Source organism: Pongo pygmaeus, chromosome 19, assembly GCF_028885625.2.
Source record: "Pongo pygmaeus isolate AG05252 chromosome 19, NHGRI_mPonPyg2-v2.0_pri, whole genome shotgun sequence".
NCBI lineage: Eukaryota > Metazoa > Chordata > Mammalia > Primates > Hominidae > Pongo > Pongo pygmaeus.
This window is the reverse complement of record NC_072392.2, coordinates 60,091,778-60,105,465: the sequence shown is the minus strand read 5'-3', so window position 1 is coordinate 60,105,465 and position 13,688 is coordinate 60,091,778. Positions and strand designations below refer to the sequence as shown.

Genomic DNA, 13,688 nt, shown 5'->3' with positions numbered 1-13,688 from the left:
GTCCATCAGAATTCTCTGGTAACAGGCCCACCTTCATATCAGTGACAACACAATAACATTTGTAGTTGTTGAGACAGAGTCTCAGTCTGTCGCCCAGGAGTGCAGTGGTACGACCTCGGCTCACTGCAACCTCCGCCTCCTGGGTTCAAGCGATTCTCATGCCTCAGCTTCCCAAGTAGCTGGGATTACACATGCACACCACCATGCCCGGCTAATTTTTGTATTTTTAGTAGAAAATTAGTTGCCCAGGCTGGTCTCGAACTCCTTATCTCAAGTGATCCACCCACCTCGGCCTCCCAAAGTGCTAGGATTACAGGTGTGAGCCACCATGCCCGGCCTAACATTTGTAAAAACAGTCTTAAGGCATCAGAGATCCTGAAGAACATTCAGAGACCTTCAATCTAGTCCCACTGAATTCTAGACCCTGACCTACCACTAGGTTACTATCTGACTTTGGCAAACATCAATCTCTCTAGGCCAAGACTTCCTCATTTGCAACATAAGGGCGTCTTTTTTTCCTCTAAATATCCCGTAACTAGCCAGGATGGTGGCTCAGGTCTGTAGTCTCAGCTACTTGGGAGGCTAAGGCAGGAGGATTACTTGAGCTCAAGAGGTCAAGGCCAGCTTGTACAACATAGTGAAACCCTGTCTCCAGAAAAAAAATAAACAAATAAAGTTTATAAATATCTCATGAACATGTACATTTTATCATCTATTCAATTAACTTTTCAAAAACGCATGAACTGGCTGGGTGCGGTAGCTCACGCCTGTAATCCCAGCACTTTGGGAGGCCAGGGCAGGCGGAGGCCAGGAGTTGAGGTGAGCCTGGCCAACATGGTGAAAACTCTATACTAAAAAAACAAAAAATTAGCTAGGCATGGTGGTACATGCCTGTAATACCAACTACTCAGGTGGCTGAGGCATGAGAATTGCTTGAACCCGGGAGGCGGAGGTTGTAGTGAGCTGAGATCACACCACTGCACTCCAGCCTGGGTGACAGAGCGAGACTCTATTTCCAAAGAAAAAAAAGTGTAGGCTGGGTATAGTGGTTCACGCCTGTAATCCCAGCACTTTGGGAGACTGGGGCAGGTAAATCACGAGGTCAGGAGTTCAAGACCAGCCTGGCTAACATGGTGAAACCCCGTTTCTCCTAAAAATACAAAAAATTAGCTGGGCATGGTGGCGGGCACCTGTAATCCCAGCTACTTGGGAGGCTGAGGCAGGAGAATCTCTTGAACCCGGGAGGCGGAGTTTGCATTGAGCCAAGATCAGGCTACTGCGCTCCAGCTTGGGCAACAGTGTGAGACTCCATCTCAAAAAACGAAAAAAAAAAAAAAAAGAAAAAAAGTGTGTGCTCTGTGGCACAGATATGAATTCCCTGTTATCTAGAATGCCCTATTCTACAGCTGGACCAGAAAGCAGAGAGACTGCTGAATCAGAGAGGGTAGATCTGATCAGCTTCCTTTTGAAAAAAATAAAATTCTTTTGGAGACAGGGTCTGACTCTGTCACTAGGCTGGAGTACAGTGGCACAATCACAGATTACTGCAGGCTCAACTTCCCAGGCTCCAGCGATCCTCCCACCTCAGCCTCCCAAGTAGCTGGGACCACAGGCACCTGCCACCACAGCCAGCTAGTTTTTGTATTTTTGGTAGGGATGAAGTCACACAATGTTTGTTGCCCAGGGTGGTCTCAAACTCCCAGACTTCAAGCGACCCTCACACTTTGGCCCCATAAAGTGAACTGAGATTGGCCAGGCGTGGTGGCTCACGCCTGTAATCCCAGCACTTTGGGAGGCCATGGTGGGCAGATCACAAGGTCAAGAGATGGAGACCATCCTGGACAACATGGTGAAATCTCGTCTCTACTAAAAATACAAAAATTAGCCAGGCGTGGTGGTGCACGCCTGTAATCCCAGCTACTCAGGAGGCTGAGACAGGAGAATCGCTTGAACCCAGGAGGCGGAGGTTGCAGTGAGCCGAGTTTGCGCCACTGCACTCCAGCCTGGTGACATAGCAAGACTCTGTGTCAAAAAAACAAACAAACAAACAAAAAAAAACAACCATGAACTGAGATTGCGCCACTGCAAGGAAGCCTGGGCGACAGAGTGAGACCCTGTCTTAAAAAGGGGGGGACAAAGAATCCTTAAAATCTTCAAACCCTTTGACCAAGTAATTCTGCTTCTGAGAATCTATCCTGAGGAAATAATCCAAAATGCAAAAACAAAGCATTATTCACAAGTAACTGTGTCCCTATTCATAATAGAATAAAGAATAAAGCAACCTAAAATTTAATAGGTGAAATCCAACTATTTTTGTTGTTGTTGTTGTTGTTGTTTGAGACAGGGTCTTATTCTGTCGCCCAAACTGGAATGCAGTGGCATAATCATGGCACTGCAGCCTTGACCTTTCCAGGATCAGATGATCCTCCCACCTCAGCCTCCCAAGTAGGAGAGGGTGTGGGTCTGTAGCCGCACACCACCATGCCTGGCTAATTTTTTGTAGAGATGTTTTGCCATGTTTCCCAGGGTAGTCTCCAATTCCTGGGCTCAAGTGATCTGCCTGTCTTGGCTTCCGAAAGTGCTGGGATTACAGGTGGGAGCCGCCTTGCCCAGCCCAACAATTTCAAAATAAGTTTACAGGGTTTTTTTTTTTTTTTTAATAACATAATGTTTACATTCTAATGCAAAGTGAAAAATCAGGATATAAAATTGCTTACACATATCAAAATTGTCACTTTTTTTTTTTAAGCACACAAAAAGACTAGAGGAACAGGTAGAAAAATGTCAAACTTTTCTTTGGTCTGTTTTTTGTACTTCTGAGGGAAGAGGGTGCTGAGCAGAAGAGGCCACAACAACTATGGGTTTTTCTTTGTCATCTAATGGCTATGTCATCCCATTTGCTTCTATCAGTGGTGTGAGTGCCAAACACTCTGATGCCAGCTAGGTAGTTCTTCATTATTCCCTTCATAGGAATAAAATCCACTGATCTAAAATGTCTGGCCGGGCGCGGTGGCTCACGCCTGTAATCCCAACACTTTGGGAGGCCAAGGTGGGTGGATCACCTGAGGTCGGGAGTTTGAGACCAGCCTGACCAACATGGAGAAACTCTGTCTCTACTAAAAAATACAAAATTAGCCGGGCGTGGTGGTGCATGTCTGTAATCCCAGCTACTTGGGAGGATGAGGCAGAAGAATCGCTTGAACCTGGGAGGTGGAGGTTGCAGTGAGCCAATATCGCGCCATTGCACTCCAGCCTGGGGAACAAGAGCAAAACTCCATTTCAAAAATATAAAAAATAAATAAATAAAATGTCTGGACATTTTCCTTCATTCTCCCTTATGTACATATTTGCCAACACGAAACAAACAGCAAACTCATCATTAGTCTCAATCACCACTAGGGGGAGGAATAAAAAGTGTTTTTTTTCCAGGAGAACTGACTTCAAAGTTGTGGATTAGTGCTACCATTTATCTATAGAAAAAAAAAACAAAACCTAAAACTGATATACTAGTCTGCCTTGAAAAACATATATTGGCTGGGCGTGGTGACTCACACCTATAATCCCAGTACTTTGGGAGGCTGAGGTGGGTGGATCACCTGAGGTCAGGAGTTCAAGACCAGCCTGGCCAACATGGTGAAACCCCATCTCTACTAAAAATACAAAAAATTAGCTGGGCATGGTGGTGGGCACCTGTAATCCCAGCTACTCAGGAGGCTGAGACAGGAGGATCGCTTGAACCCGGGAGGCGGAGGTTGCAGTGAGTCGAGATCACGCCACTATACTCTATCTAGCCTGGGCAACAAGAGTGAAACTCCGTCTCAAAAAAAAAAAAAAAAAAAAGAAAGAAAAAAAAATTTATTGCCCTTTTAGTAATTCCCTTACTTATAATACCTAAGTAAATTTAAACCAAAAAAAATTTTTAGTAAATTTTTTAAAAATTAAAAAAAATTCCCACACACCAAATAAATTTGTTTTGCTTAAGTTCGTTCTTTATTTATTTAATTTTTTTTTTTTGAGTCAGAATCTCACTCTGTTGCCAAGGCTGGAGTGCAGTGGTGCCATCTCAGCTCACTGCAACTTCTGCCTCCTTGGTTCCAGCGATTCTTTTTTTGTTGTTTTTATTTTTTTGAGACGGAGTCTTGCTCTGTCGCCCAGGCTGGAGTGCAGTGGCGCGATCTCCTCTCACTGCAAGCTCTGCTTCCTGGGTTCATGCCATTTTCCTGCCTCAGCCTCCCGAGTAGCTGGGACTATAGATGCCCGCCACCACGCCTGGCTAATTTTTTGTATGCTTAGTAGAGACGGGGTGTCACCATGTTAGCCAGGATGGTCTCGATCTCCTGACCTCGTGATCTGCCTGCCTCGGCCTCCCAAAGCGCTGGGATTACAGGTGTGAGCCACTGCGCCCAGCTGTTCAAGCTATTGTTGAGCTTCCACCTCCCGAGTAGCTGGGATTACAGGTGCCCACCACCACGCCCGGCTAATTTATGTATTTTTAGTAGAGACGGGGTTTCACCATGTTGGGCAGGCTGCTCTAGAACTCCTGACCTCAAGCGATCCGCCCACCTTGGCCTCCCAAAGTGCTAGGATTACAGGCGTGACCCACCACACTTGGCCTGTTTTACTTAAGCTCTTTAAAACTCAGCATGTGTGTGTGTATGTATGAATATATGTATGTATGTATGCATATGCACGAATATATGTGTATATGCATATATATGCATGAATACATATATACATATGTGTGCATGAATACATACATATACATATATGTATGAATATATTATATATACATATATGTGTATGAATATATATACAAACATACACACACTCTTCTTCCAGTAATTTGTGCTAAAGTCAATTCATTTCATTCATCTGGCTGGAAATCACACACCCCAAGGTGATAGCGATGTTGTTCAACTCTCTCTCTGGAGTCAGTGACACTTACTTTAAACAACCTTGGTTTCCAATTAGTTTAGTTTCTGGAGCACTAGTAAATGGAATACTTGGTGTTTGTTTTTATAAGAAAAACTATCTGGGCAGTTGTGGAAAGGCAAGATGCTTTGCTTCTAACAACTGATGAATTCTGTCTGATTAACCTGCCAGCCACTTGGGCTTTGATGTCTCCTCAACTTCCCATGACACTGCTCTTCCTACTCACTCAGTGGGAGAACCTGCCAATCTGCATTGCTCTTCTTCATCACTCACAGTCCTTTTGTCACTAGACATAAGAAGATCACTGAGTGGCCTCAGAGACACACAGAAGTCTAAAGGCATAGTGACATTAAGAACAACAAAATGTTGACCCACCTACTGGTATTTTGGATCCTGCTTGTTTCCAAACTGTCCTTGGCTCCTTGAGTGCACTGAAATTGTTCATCTGTGTTCTGTTTTCCAGGGTCACAAAGAGTCAGCAGCTTAAAAAAGCAATAAACATGTTTCAGGGCTTTGATGAGAGAATTCCCATTCTCTTCACTGTCACACTATTTTCAAAGCCATTCTTGCTAAATGTATAGAAATAACCAGACCTACCAGGATTTCCCTTTGCATGTTTCCTATCTGCTAACCCATCTCTTATCTGGAGGTCTTTTTTTGTTCTGTTTTTATTTTGAGACGGAGTCTGGCTCTGTCGCCAGGCTGGAGTGCAGTGGCAAGATCCTGGCTCACTGCAACCTCTGCCTCTCGGGTTCAAGAGATTCTCCTGCCTCAGCCTCCCGAGTAGCTGGGACTACAGGCGCACACCACCACACCCAGCTAATTTTTGTATTTTTAGTAGAGACAGGGTTTCACCATGTTGGCCAGGATGGTCTCAATATCTTGACTTTGTGATCCACCCACCTCGGCCTCCCAAAGTGCTGGGATTACAGGCGTGAGCCACTGTGCCCAGTTTATCTGGAGGTCTTTACCCAGAAATGTTGGTCTCCAGGAACCTAACCCAGACAGGATACAAGTGGAGAATAAGCAGACAAGATAGAAGTAACAAAAAAAAAATCCACTTTCCTGAGCATTTTCCCCCTCCTATATGAATATGAAGACAGCAGATCTTTGTGGCAGGAGTTAAGGCCCTTGGGTTCTAGTCTAAGTGTTATTCAGACTAACTTAAGAGAATCTTTTTCTTTTTTTTTTTTTGAGACAGGGCCTCACTCTGTTGCCCAGACTGGAGTGCAGTAACCTGGTCTCGGCTCACTGCAACCTCTGCTTCCCAGGCTCAAGAGATTCTCGTGACTCAGCCTCCTGAGTAGCTGGGATTACAGGTGTGCGCCACTATCACTCGGCTAATTTTTTATATTTCTAGTAGAGATGCGGTTTCACCATGTTGGCCAGGCTGGTCATGAACCCCTGACCTCAAATGATCCACCCTCCTCGACCTCCCAAAGTGCAGGGATTACAGGTGTGAGACACCACACCCTGACACTAAGAATCTTGTACTTATCCATAAAATAAGACCTTGTACTTATCCATAAAATAAGAACAATAATATCTACCACTGGGGATGCTATGAAAATAAAACAGAATACAATAAAGGTTACAATACTTAGGAAACAGCAAAAGTAAAACAAATGAAAGTCTATGCTCTTTATTCAAGAGACTATTAGCTCTACTTATCCCAATTTTAACATAATTTTAACTTAGTTAATTATATTTCCTAGCCTACAGCAAATTAAAGCAACAAATACGGAGTTTGAGATGGGAGCAAGATGTGTAAAAGTGAGAAGTAGGCACAAAAAATTACTACATGCTCCCTGAAGTATAAGATCCAGAGGCCTTTGTATGGGCAAACACTCCTTAGCAGAAGCTTAAGACAGCCCTATATCATGATGCTTCACCATAACAGGTGTTCAGAAAAATACCACTGTCACTAAGAAAAGGTTAGAATATGTTTAGAATATAATCAAAATAGATATTTAGAATATCATGAAGTTTGTAATGTTTTCATTCAATATAATTAAAATTTTAAGAACTAAGAAATTAAAGAAAAAAACTTCAATTGTCTGAAAAATGCATTTAGATGGAGATGGCTCTTTCCCTGAGGCTAGAAAAAGAGGGTGACGTTTTTAAGGAAAAAATAAATATGGTATCATTGTTTTATATCCTATGTACTAGTAGATGGTTTCCAGCAGTGGCCACCATCAATTCCCTCCTGTCCACCCTGCCACACCTCCTATAAGGAGCTAGAGTCTATTTCCCCACCCAGTGAATCTGGGCTGGCCTCGTGACTTTCTTCGATCAACAGAAAGCAGTGAAAGTGATACAATCCTAGGGTCAGGACTAACTTTTAAGAGGTCTGGTAGTTTTAGCTTTCACTTGCAAAGTCAGCTGCTATGCTGTAGAGAGGCTTGGGTGAGACTATTTATTGAATGACAAGTCAAGTGCAAAGAGAGGCCACCTGGAGGAGCTCAAGGTACCAGACATGTAAGTAGAGGCTTCTTGGACCTTCTTGCCCAGTCCAACCTCCAGCTGACTGCAAACGAGTGATGCTAGCCAATGGCCATGTGGAACAGAAGATCCACTCAGGTGAACCTGTCAAGTTCCTGACCCACAGAATTGTGAGAAATAACAAACTATTGTTATTTTAAGCCATTAGGTTTTGGGCTTTGTTGTTGTTGCTACGCAGCAATAGATAACAAAATATAATATACAGAAAAGTTATTTCAGGCCAGGCGCGGTGGCTCACACCTGTAATCCCAACACTTTGGGAGGCCAAGGCAGGCGGATCATAAGGTCAGGAGTTTGAGACTAGCCTGGCCAATATGGTAAAACCCCATCTCTACTAAAAATACAAAAATTAGCCGGGAATGGTAGTGCGCACCTGTTGTCCCAGCTACTTGGGAGGCTGAGGCAGAAGAATCGCTTGAACCCGGGAGGCAGAGGTTGCAGTGAGCTGAGATGGTGCCACTGCACTCCAGCGTGGGTGACAGAGCAAGATTCTGTCTTTAAAAATTTTTAAAAAAAAGTGATTTCTAACAGTTTTCTAGCAAACTCTAATTTTCTATGGAAACAGAAATATTAGGATATAAGTAAATTCTTTGTGCCTTTTTTGTTTGTTTTTGAGACAGGGTCTCACTCTGTTGCCTGTGCTAGAGTGCCGGCACATGATTTCAGCTCACTGTAATCTCAACTTCCTGAGCTCAGGTGATCCTCCCACTTCAGCCTCCCAAGTAGCTGGGACTACAGGCACATGCCACCATGCCCAGCTAATTTTGACATCTTTTGTAGAAACACGGTTTCGCTATGTTGCCCAGGCTGGTCTCGAACTCCTGGGCTCAAGCGATTAACCTGCCTTGGCCTCCCAAAGTGCTGGGATTACAGGTATAAACCACTGCACCTGGCTGTGTCTTCTCTTTATATAAAAACAAATGACAGCTGGGCATGGTGGCTCTTGCCTGTAATCCCAACACTTTGGGAGGCCAAGGCGGGTGGATTGCTTGAGCTCAAGAGTTTGAGAGCAGCCTGGGCAACACAGTGAAACCCCATCTCTATGAAAAAAAAAAAAAAGATAAAGAAATAAATACCGGCCGGGCATGCTGAGACCCCATCTCTACAATTCACAAAATTAGCCGGGTGTGCTGGTACAGCCTGTAGTCCCAGCCTGTAGTCCCACCTACTCAGGGGTCTGTGGCGGGAGGATCACTTGAGTCCAGAAGATTGAGGCTGCAGTGAGCCATGACAGTGCCACTTCACTCCAGCAAAAATAAATGCCAATGCTTTTCCAAATGTTCTAAGTGAGGACTGAAGCCTCACTAAGATTCAGTATTGTACAATGAAAGAACAACAGACCAGGAGTCAGGAGACCTGCCCCTAACCAACTTGGTCCTTGGTTGTAGCACAGCAAGTTGAGGGGTGGCAGGGAGAGCTATCTGCCCTGTATAGGCAATAAAAGGGTGATATGGCCAGGCACGGTGGCTCATGCGTGTAATCCTAGCATTTTGGGAGGCTGAGGCAGGTGGATCACCTATGGTCAGGAGTTCAAGACCAGCTGGGCCAACATGGTGAAACCCTGTCTCTACTAAAAATACAAAAAATTAGCCGGGCATAGTGGCACGTGACTGTAGTCCCAGCTACTCAGGAGGCTGAGGCAGGAGAATCGCTTGAACCTGGGAGGCAGAGGTTGCAGCGAGCAGAGATCGTGCCACTGTACTCCAGCCTGGGCAACAGAGTGAGACCCCATCTCAAAATAAATAAAATAAAAATAAAAATAAAAAAGAGGATAACTGTTAAGCAGAGAATTTTAAAACAGTAACAAAACCCAGTAAAAGTTGCCCTGCTTTTTATAACCATGGGCCAGCTATTCTAAATAATATCAGTAATAACATCCGCCTTCCAATGAGGCAAACCTCTCCTACCCCACCCGCATCTTGACATCACTGGGCCTCAGGAAGTTTACATCACTGGGCTTGAGCTTCACACTCTGTAAATTGACAGGGCTAATCCATGTCTAAGGGATCTTCCAACTCTAAAATTCTAAAATTCAAGAGGCAGCCAGCTCTCTGAGTGTGAACTTGTTCAAATTCATTAATTCATTCATCCCCTCATTCCTTCACTGACCATTTATTGAGTTCCTTCTATGTACTGGTCACCATGCTAGGTGCTGGGACACAGGAGGAGTCAGATGTTGGCCCTGTCCTTAAGGAAATTCACGGAGGAGTCTCTCTGCAAGCTATACCTCCTAGCCAGCTCCCATGGGGTCTGCTCACCTCCTCTGAGGGGTTTTCTTTGATCCACCAGGTCCCTCAGTCCCCAGCTGTTATCTGAGCTACTTATGGGCAGAGTTTGTGGCTTATTAATCATCAGAACCCACAGTCTAGGCCAGGCGAGGTGGCTCATGCCTGTAATCCCAACACTTTGGGAGGCTGAGGTGGGCAGATCACCTGAGGTCAGGAGTTCGAGATCAGCGGTGACCAACAAGAAGAAACCCCATCTCTATTAAAAATACAAAATTAGCCGGGCATGGTGGCGCATGACTGTATCCCACCCACTCGGGAGGCTGAGGCAGGAGAATCACTTGAACCCCAGAGGTGGAGGTTGTGGTGAGCCAAGATCGCGCCATTGCACTCCAACCTGGGCAACAAGAGCGAAACTCTGTCTCAAAAAAAAAAACAAAAACAAAAAACCCAGAGTCTAGATAGCCTCTGGCTCTATAGATGTTTGTTGAATGAGTGAATGAATGAATAACAGCTTAGAATCGAGATTAACACCTATCCAAGATACTTTATTCAGTAAGTTGAGCCATGCAAAATTGCCAATACTTGACCATTTTAACTAATAAAACAGCAATTTAATATGGTTCAATTTGATACATACGAATTTACAGAGAAGGGCATGGGCTGTGTGTTGGGTCTGAACTGGGAGACAGAGAGTATCTACCTTGGAATTCCACCAAGGAGGACTGATTTCCCAAAGCTAAGAGCACCTTGCTATGAGTCAGTTGCATATATATGTCAGTCCCTCCACACAGGTTAGGGGCAATGTCAAACCCAGCCCTGGGGTCCTGCTTAGGCTGCCCCTTCCTCCCACTTCGGTTACCTGATGGCTCATCTCTGACTGATCCCCAGTGTTTACTTTGGAGACTTGGGTGAAAGGTTTCCAGCCACAACCATTTCTTTTCCTGGATCTTTTGCCAAAATGTCCCCCTTGAAAGTCTCTTACCATTCTTGGAAATCTTGATAGGGTTGGGTAGTTGCCACTGGTGTCTGGCTGCTGACCCCCTGAAAGCTGTAGGACAGGAGGAATATAGTTTAAAGATGGAGGGCCCACGGCCAGAGGTAACTTGTAGGCATTTGTAAACTCTCTTGAAGTGGCCCATAAAGACATGCGCTCTTCCTGCTCCTTCTGTTTCATCTCAACTTCATCTAATATCTGCTTGATATTCCTCAGCCTATCATCGTTCTCCTGCATTATTGTCTGCATAATCTTTAGATCCAGCACACACTTACTGATGAGATACTCCTCAGTCACGGACCTGTTGTTCAAATTGCTCTTGGCTTCTCTGGTTGACTCAGGAAGGCTGAGTGAACTGAGTGAACCATTTTGCCAGTCCCAGTCCTCAAAAGAGTACTCTGTCTCAGCTTTTGAAGAGCTCTCATCCTCACTGCAAAAACAACACGCCTCTCTCTCCATCTTATCCAGCTCTTCTTCCATGGATTTCAGTTCATCTACCTGGTTAGGTCCGTCTGCCTCCAAAGATGAAGCAGCTCCTGGAGGCTCTTCTATGTCATCTTCCAAAGTCAAGCAGCCTGAGTAGATCTCGTTGATTTCGAAACTGCAGAGGCTGGGCTGACCTGTGCTGGGGCTGCTGGCCTCCTCTGCCATAAATGGAGCAGGGCAAGGAGCATCTTGATTCTGAGTCTCCCTGGCCATCAGACATGGATCTGGGGCCTGAGGATCTAGTGTCCCCTCAGTGAATAAAGAGTGAACCCTTGGTGAATGAGGTTGACTGCCTATTGAAAAAAACAGCAAAATGCAACTCATTAAAATGAACATATTTGGCAGCTAAGCAGCCTTGGCTTGTTCAAGAGGCAAAGACTGTCAAAAAAAAAAAAAAAAAAAAAAAGCTTTTTATTTTCCCACCCCCTTCCCAGTTGTAGAAGACTACTGGATACACTCACAAAGGGTGAGGGAGTATGTGTCCCCTAGGGGAAAGCTCCTATTTTGACACGGAATGAGGCAGAAATTGTTGTCAGGGCAGGGGTCTAGCCATGGAGGAAATATTCTAAGTTTTATTGTGTGTCCAAACATGCATAACTGTCAGGACATGCAAATTATAGGCCCCTGAATCTTGTTTTGTTTTGTTTTATAGAGATGGGGTCTTGCTATGTTGCCCGGGTTGCTCTCAAACTCCTGGCTTTAAGTGATCCTCCCGTCTCACTCTCCCAAAGTGCTGGGATTACAGGTGTGAGCCACCGTGCCCAGCTCCCCTGAATCTTAAGGACCACATTCATAGCCTTCTTTTCACACAAAAGAGTTTGACTATTTCTCAAAGTTATGCTCTTGGTGAGCATCTGATAAAAGTAGTCTAGGGCCAGGCGTGGTGGTTCACGCCTGTAATCCCAATACTTTGGGAGGCCAGGGCGGGTGGACCACTTGAGGTCAGGAGTTCGAGACCAGCCTGACCAACATGGTGAAACCCCATCTCTACTAAATACAAAAAATTAGCCAGGCATGGTGGTGCATGCCTGTAGTCTCAGCTACTTGGGAGGCTGAGGCAGGAGAATCGCTTGAACCTGGGAGACAGAGGTTGCAGTAAGCCAAGATTGCGCCATTGCACTCCAGTCTGGGCAAAAAGAGTGAAACTGCCTCAAAAAAAAAAAAAAAAAAAAAGAGTAGCCTAGATACCACCCAAGGAGCCATTACATTATGGGAGTAATAAAAAAACTAAAAAAATAATGCTAGGATTGACCACCCACCACCCCTGGTTTACAGGTGTATAGCTTGCAGAGAATGGGACGAAGCTGCCAAAGTAATGAGGTTACAGGCCACTCTGGAGGCCTCCAGCACTGCTGAAGGAGAGTCAGAGTGAATGGTCGTTTGGCTGGAATTGGAAGGCCTGGGTTCCAGTTCTATAACAAGTTCTCTGTGATCCTGAGCAGGTTACAACCTCTCTGAACCTTAGTTTTCTCATCTGTAATATGAAGGCATTAAGCCTGATGACTGAAAGGTCCTTTCCAGTTCTAAATTCTAAAGTTTTCAAATGTACTAAAATGTAGTAAAACTGGTTAGGCAAAGTGGCTCATACCTGTAATCCAAGTGCTTTGGGAGGCTGAAGTGGGAGGACTGCTTGAGGCCAGGAGTTCAAGACCAACCTGGGCAACATAATGAGACCTCATCTCTAAAAAAAAAAAACCTTTTTAGGCCAGGTGTGGTGGCTTATGCCTGCAATCCCAGCACTATGGGAGGACCAGGTGGGAGGACTGCTTGAGTTCAGGAGTTCAAGACCAGCCTGGGCAACATCGTGAGACCTTGTCTCTACTAAAAATTTAAAAAATTAGGCTGGGCGCAGTGGCTCACGCCTGTAATCCCAGCACTTTGGGAGACCGAGGCAGGTGGATCATGAGGTCAGGAGATCGAGAACATCCTGGCCAACATGGTGAACCCCGTCTCTACTAAAAATACAAAAAATTAACTGGGCATGGTTGTGCGTGCCTGTAATCCCAGCTACTTGGGAGGCTGAGGCAGGAGAATTGCTTAAACCAGGGAGGCAGAGGTTGCAATGAGCCGAGATCGCGCCACTGCACTCCAGCCTGGCGACAGAGTGAGACTCCATCTCAACAACAAAAAAAAAAATTAAAAGAATTAGCTAGGTGTGGTAGTACACACCTGTAGTCCCAGCTACTTGGGAGGCCAAGGCAGGAGGATTACTTGAGCCTGAGAGATTGAGGCTGCAGTGAGCTATGATTGCACCACTGCACTCTAGCCTGAGAAACAGAGTAAAACCATGTCTCACAAAAAAAAAAAGAAAAAGAAAAAAAAAAACTTAAAAAAAAATTAGCAGGATATGGTGGCATGTACCTGTAGTCCTGTTTACTCGAGAGGCTTGAGCCCAGGAATTGGAGGCTGCAGTAAGGTATAATTATGCCTCATACTCCAGTCTGGGCAACAGAGTAAGATCCTGTCTCTTAAAAAAAAAATGGTAATTTTATTCTTTAAACTATTCCAAATTCTCTATAATGAGCATTTTTATTTGTGAAACAATT

The 13,688-nt window shown here is 44.8% G+C and overlaps 1 protein-coding gene across 1 annotated transcript in view; it reads right to left on the bottom strand.

Annotated features, from left to right (window-relative positions):
* Positions 1-13,688, bottom strand: part of TEX14 (testis expressed 14, intercellular bridge forming factor) — a 108,847-nt gene that overhangs the window by 31,755 nt on the left and 63,404 nt on the right. Inside the window, exons 14-15 of the mRNA XM_054457907.1 lie at positions 10,645-11,435; positions 5,308-5,414 (exon numbers count right to left, since the gene is read on the bottom strand). Coding sequence (XP_054313882.1) covers positions 5,308-5,414; positions 10,645-11,435 — 898 coding nt within the window. The remainder of the gene's footprint in view (positions 1-5,307; positions 5,415-10,644; positions 11,436-13,688) is intronic.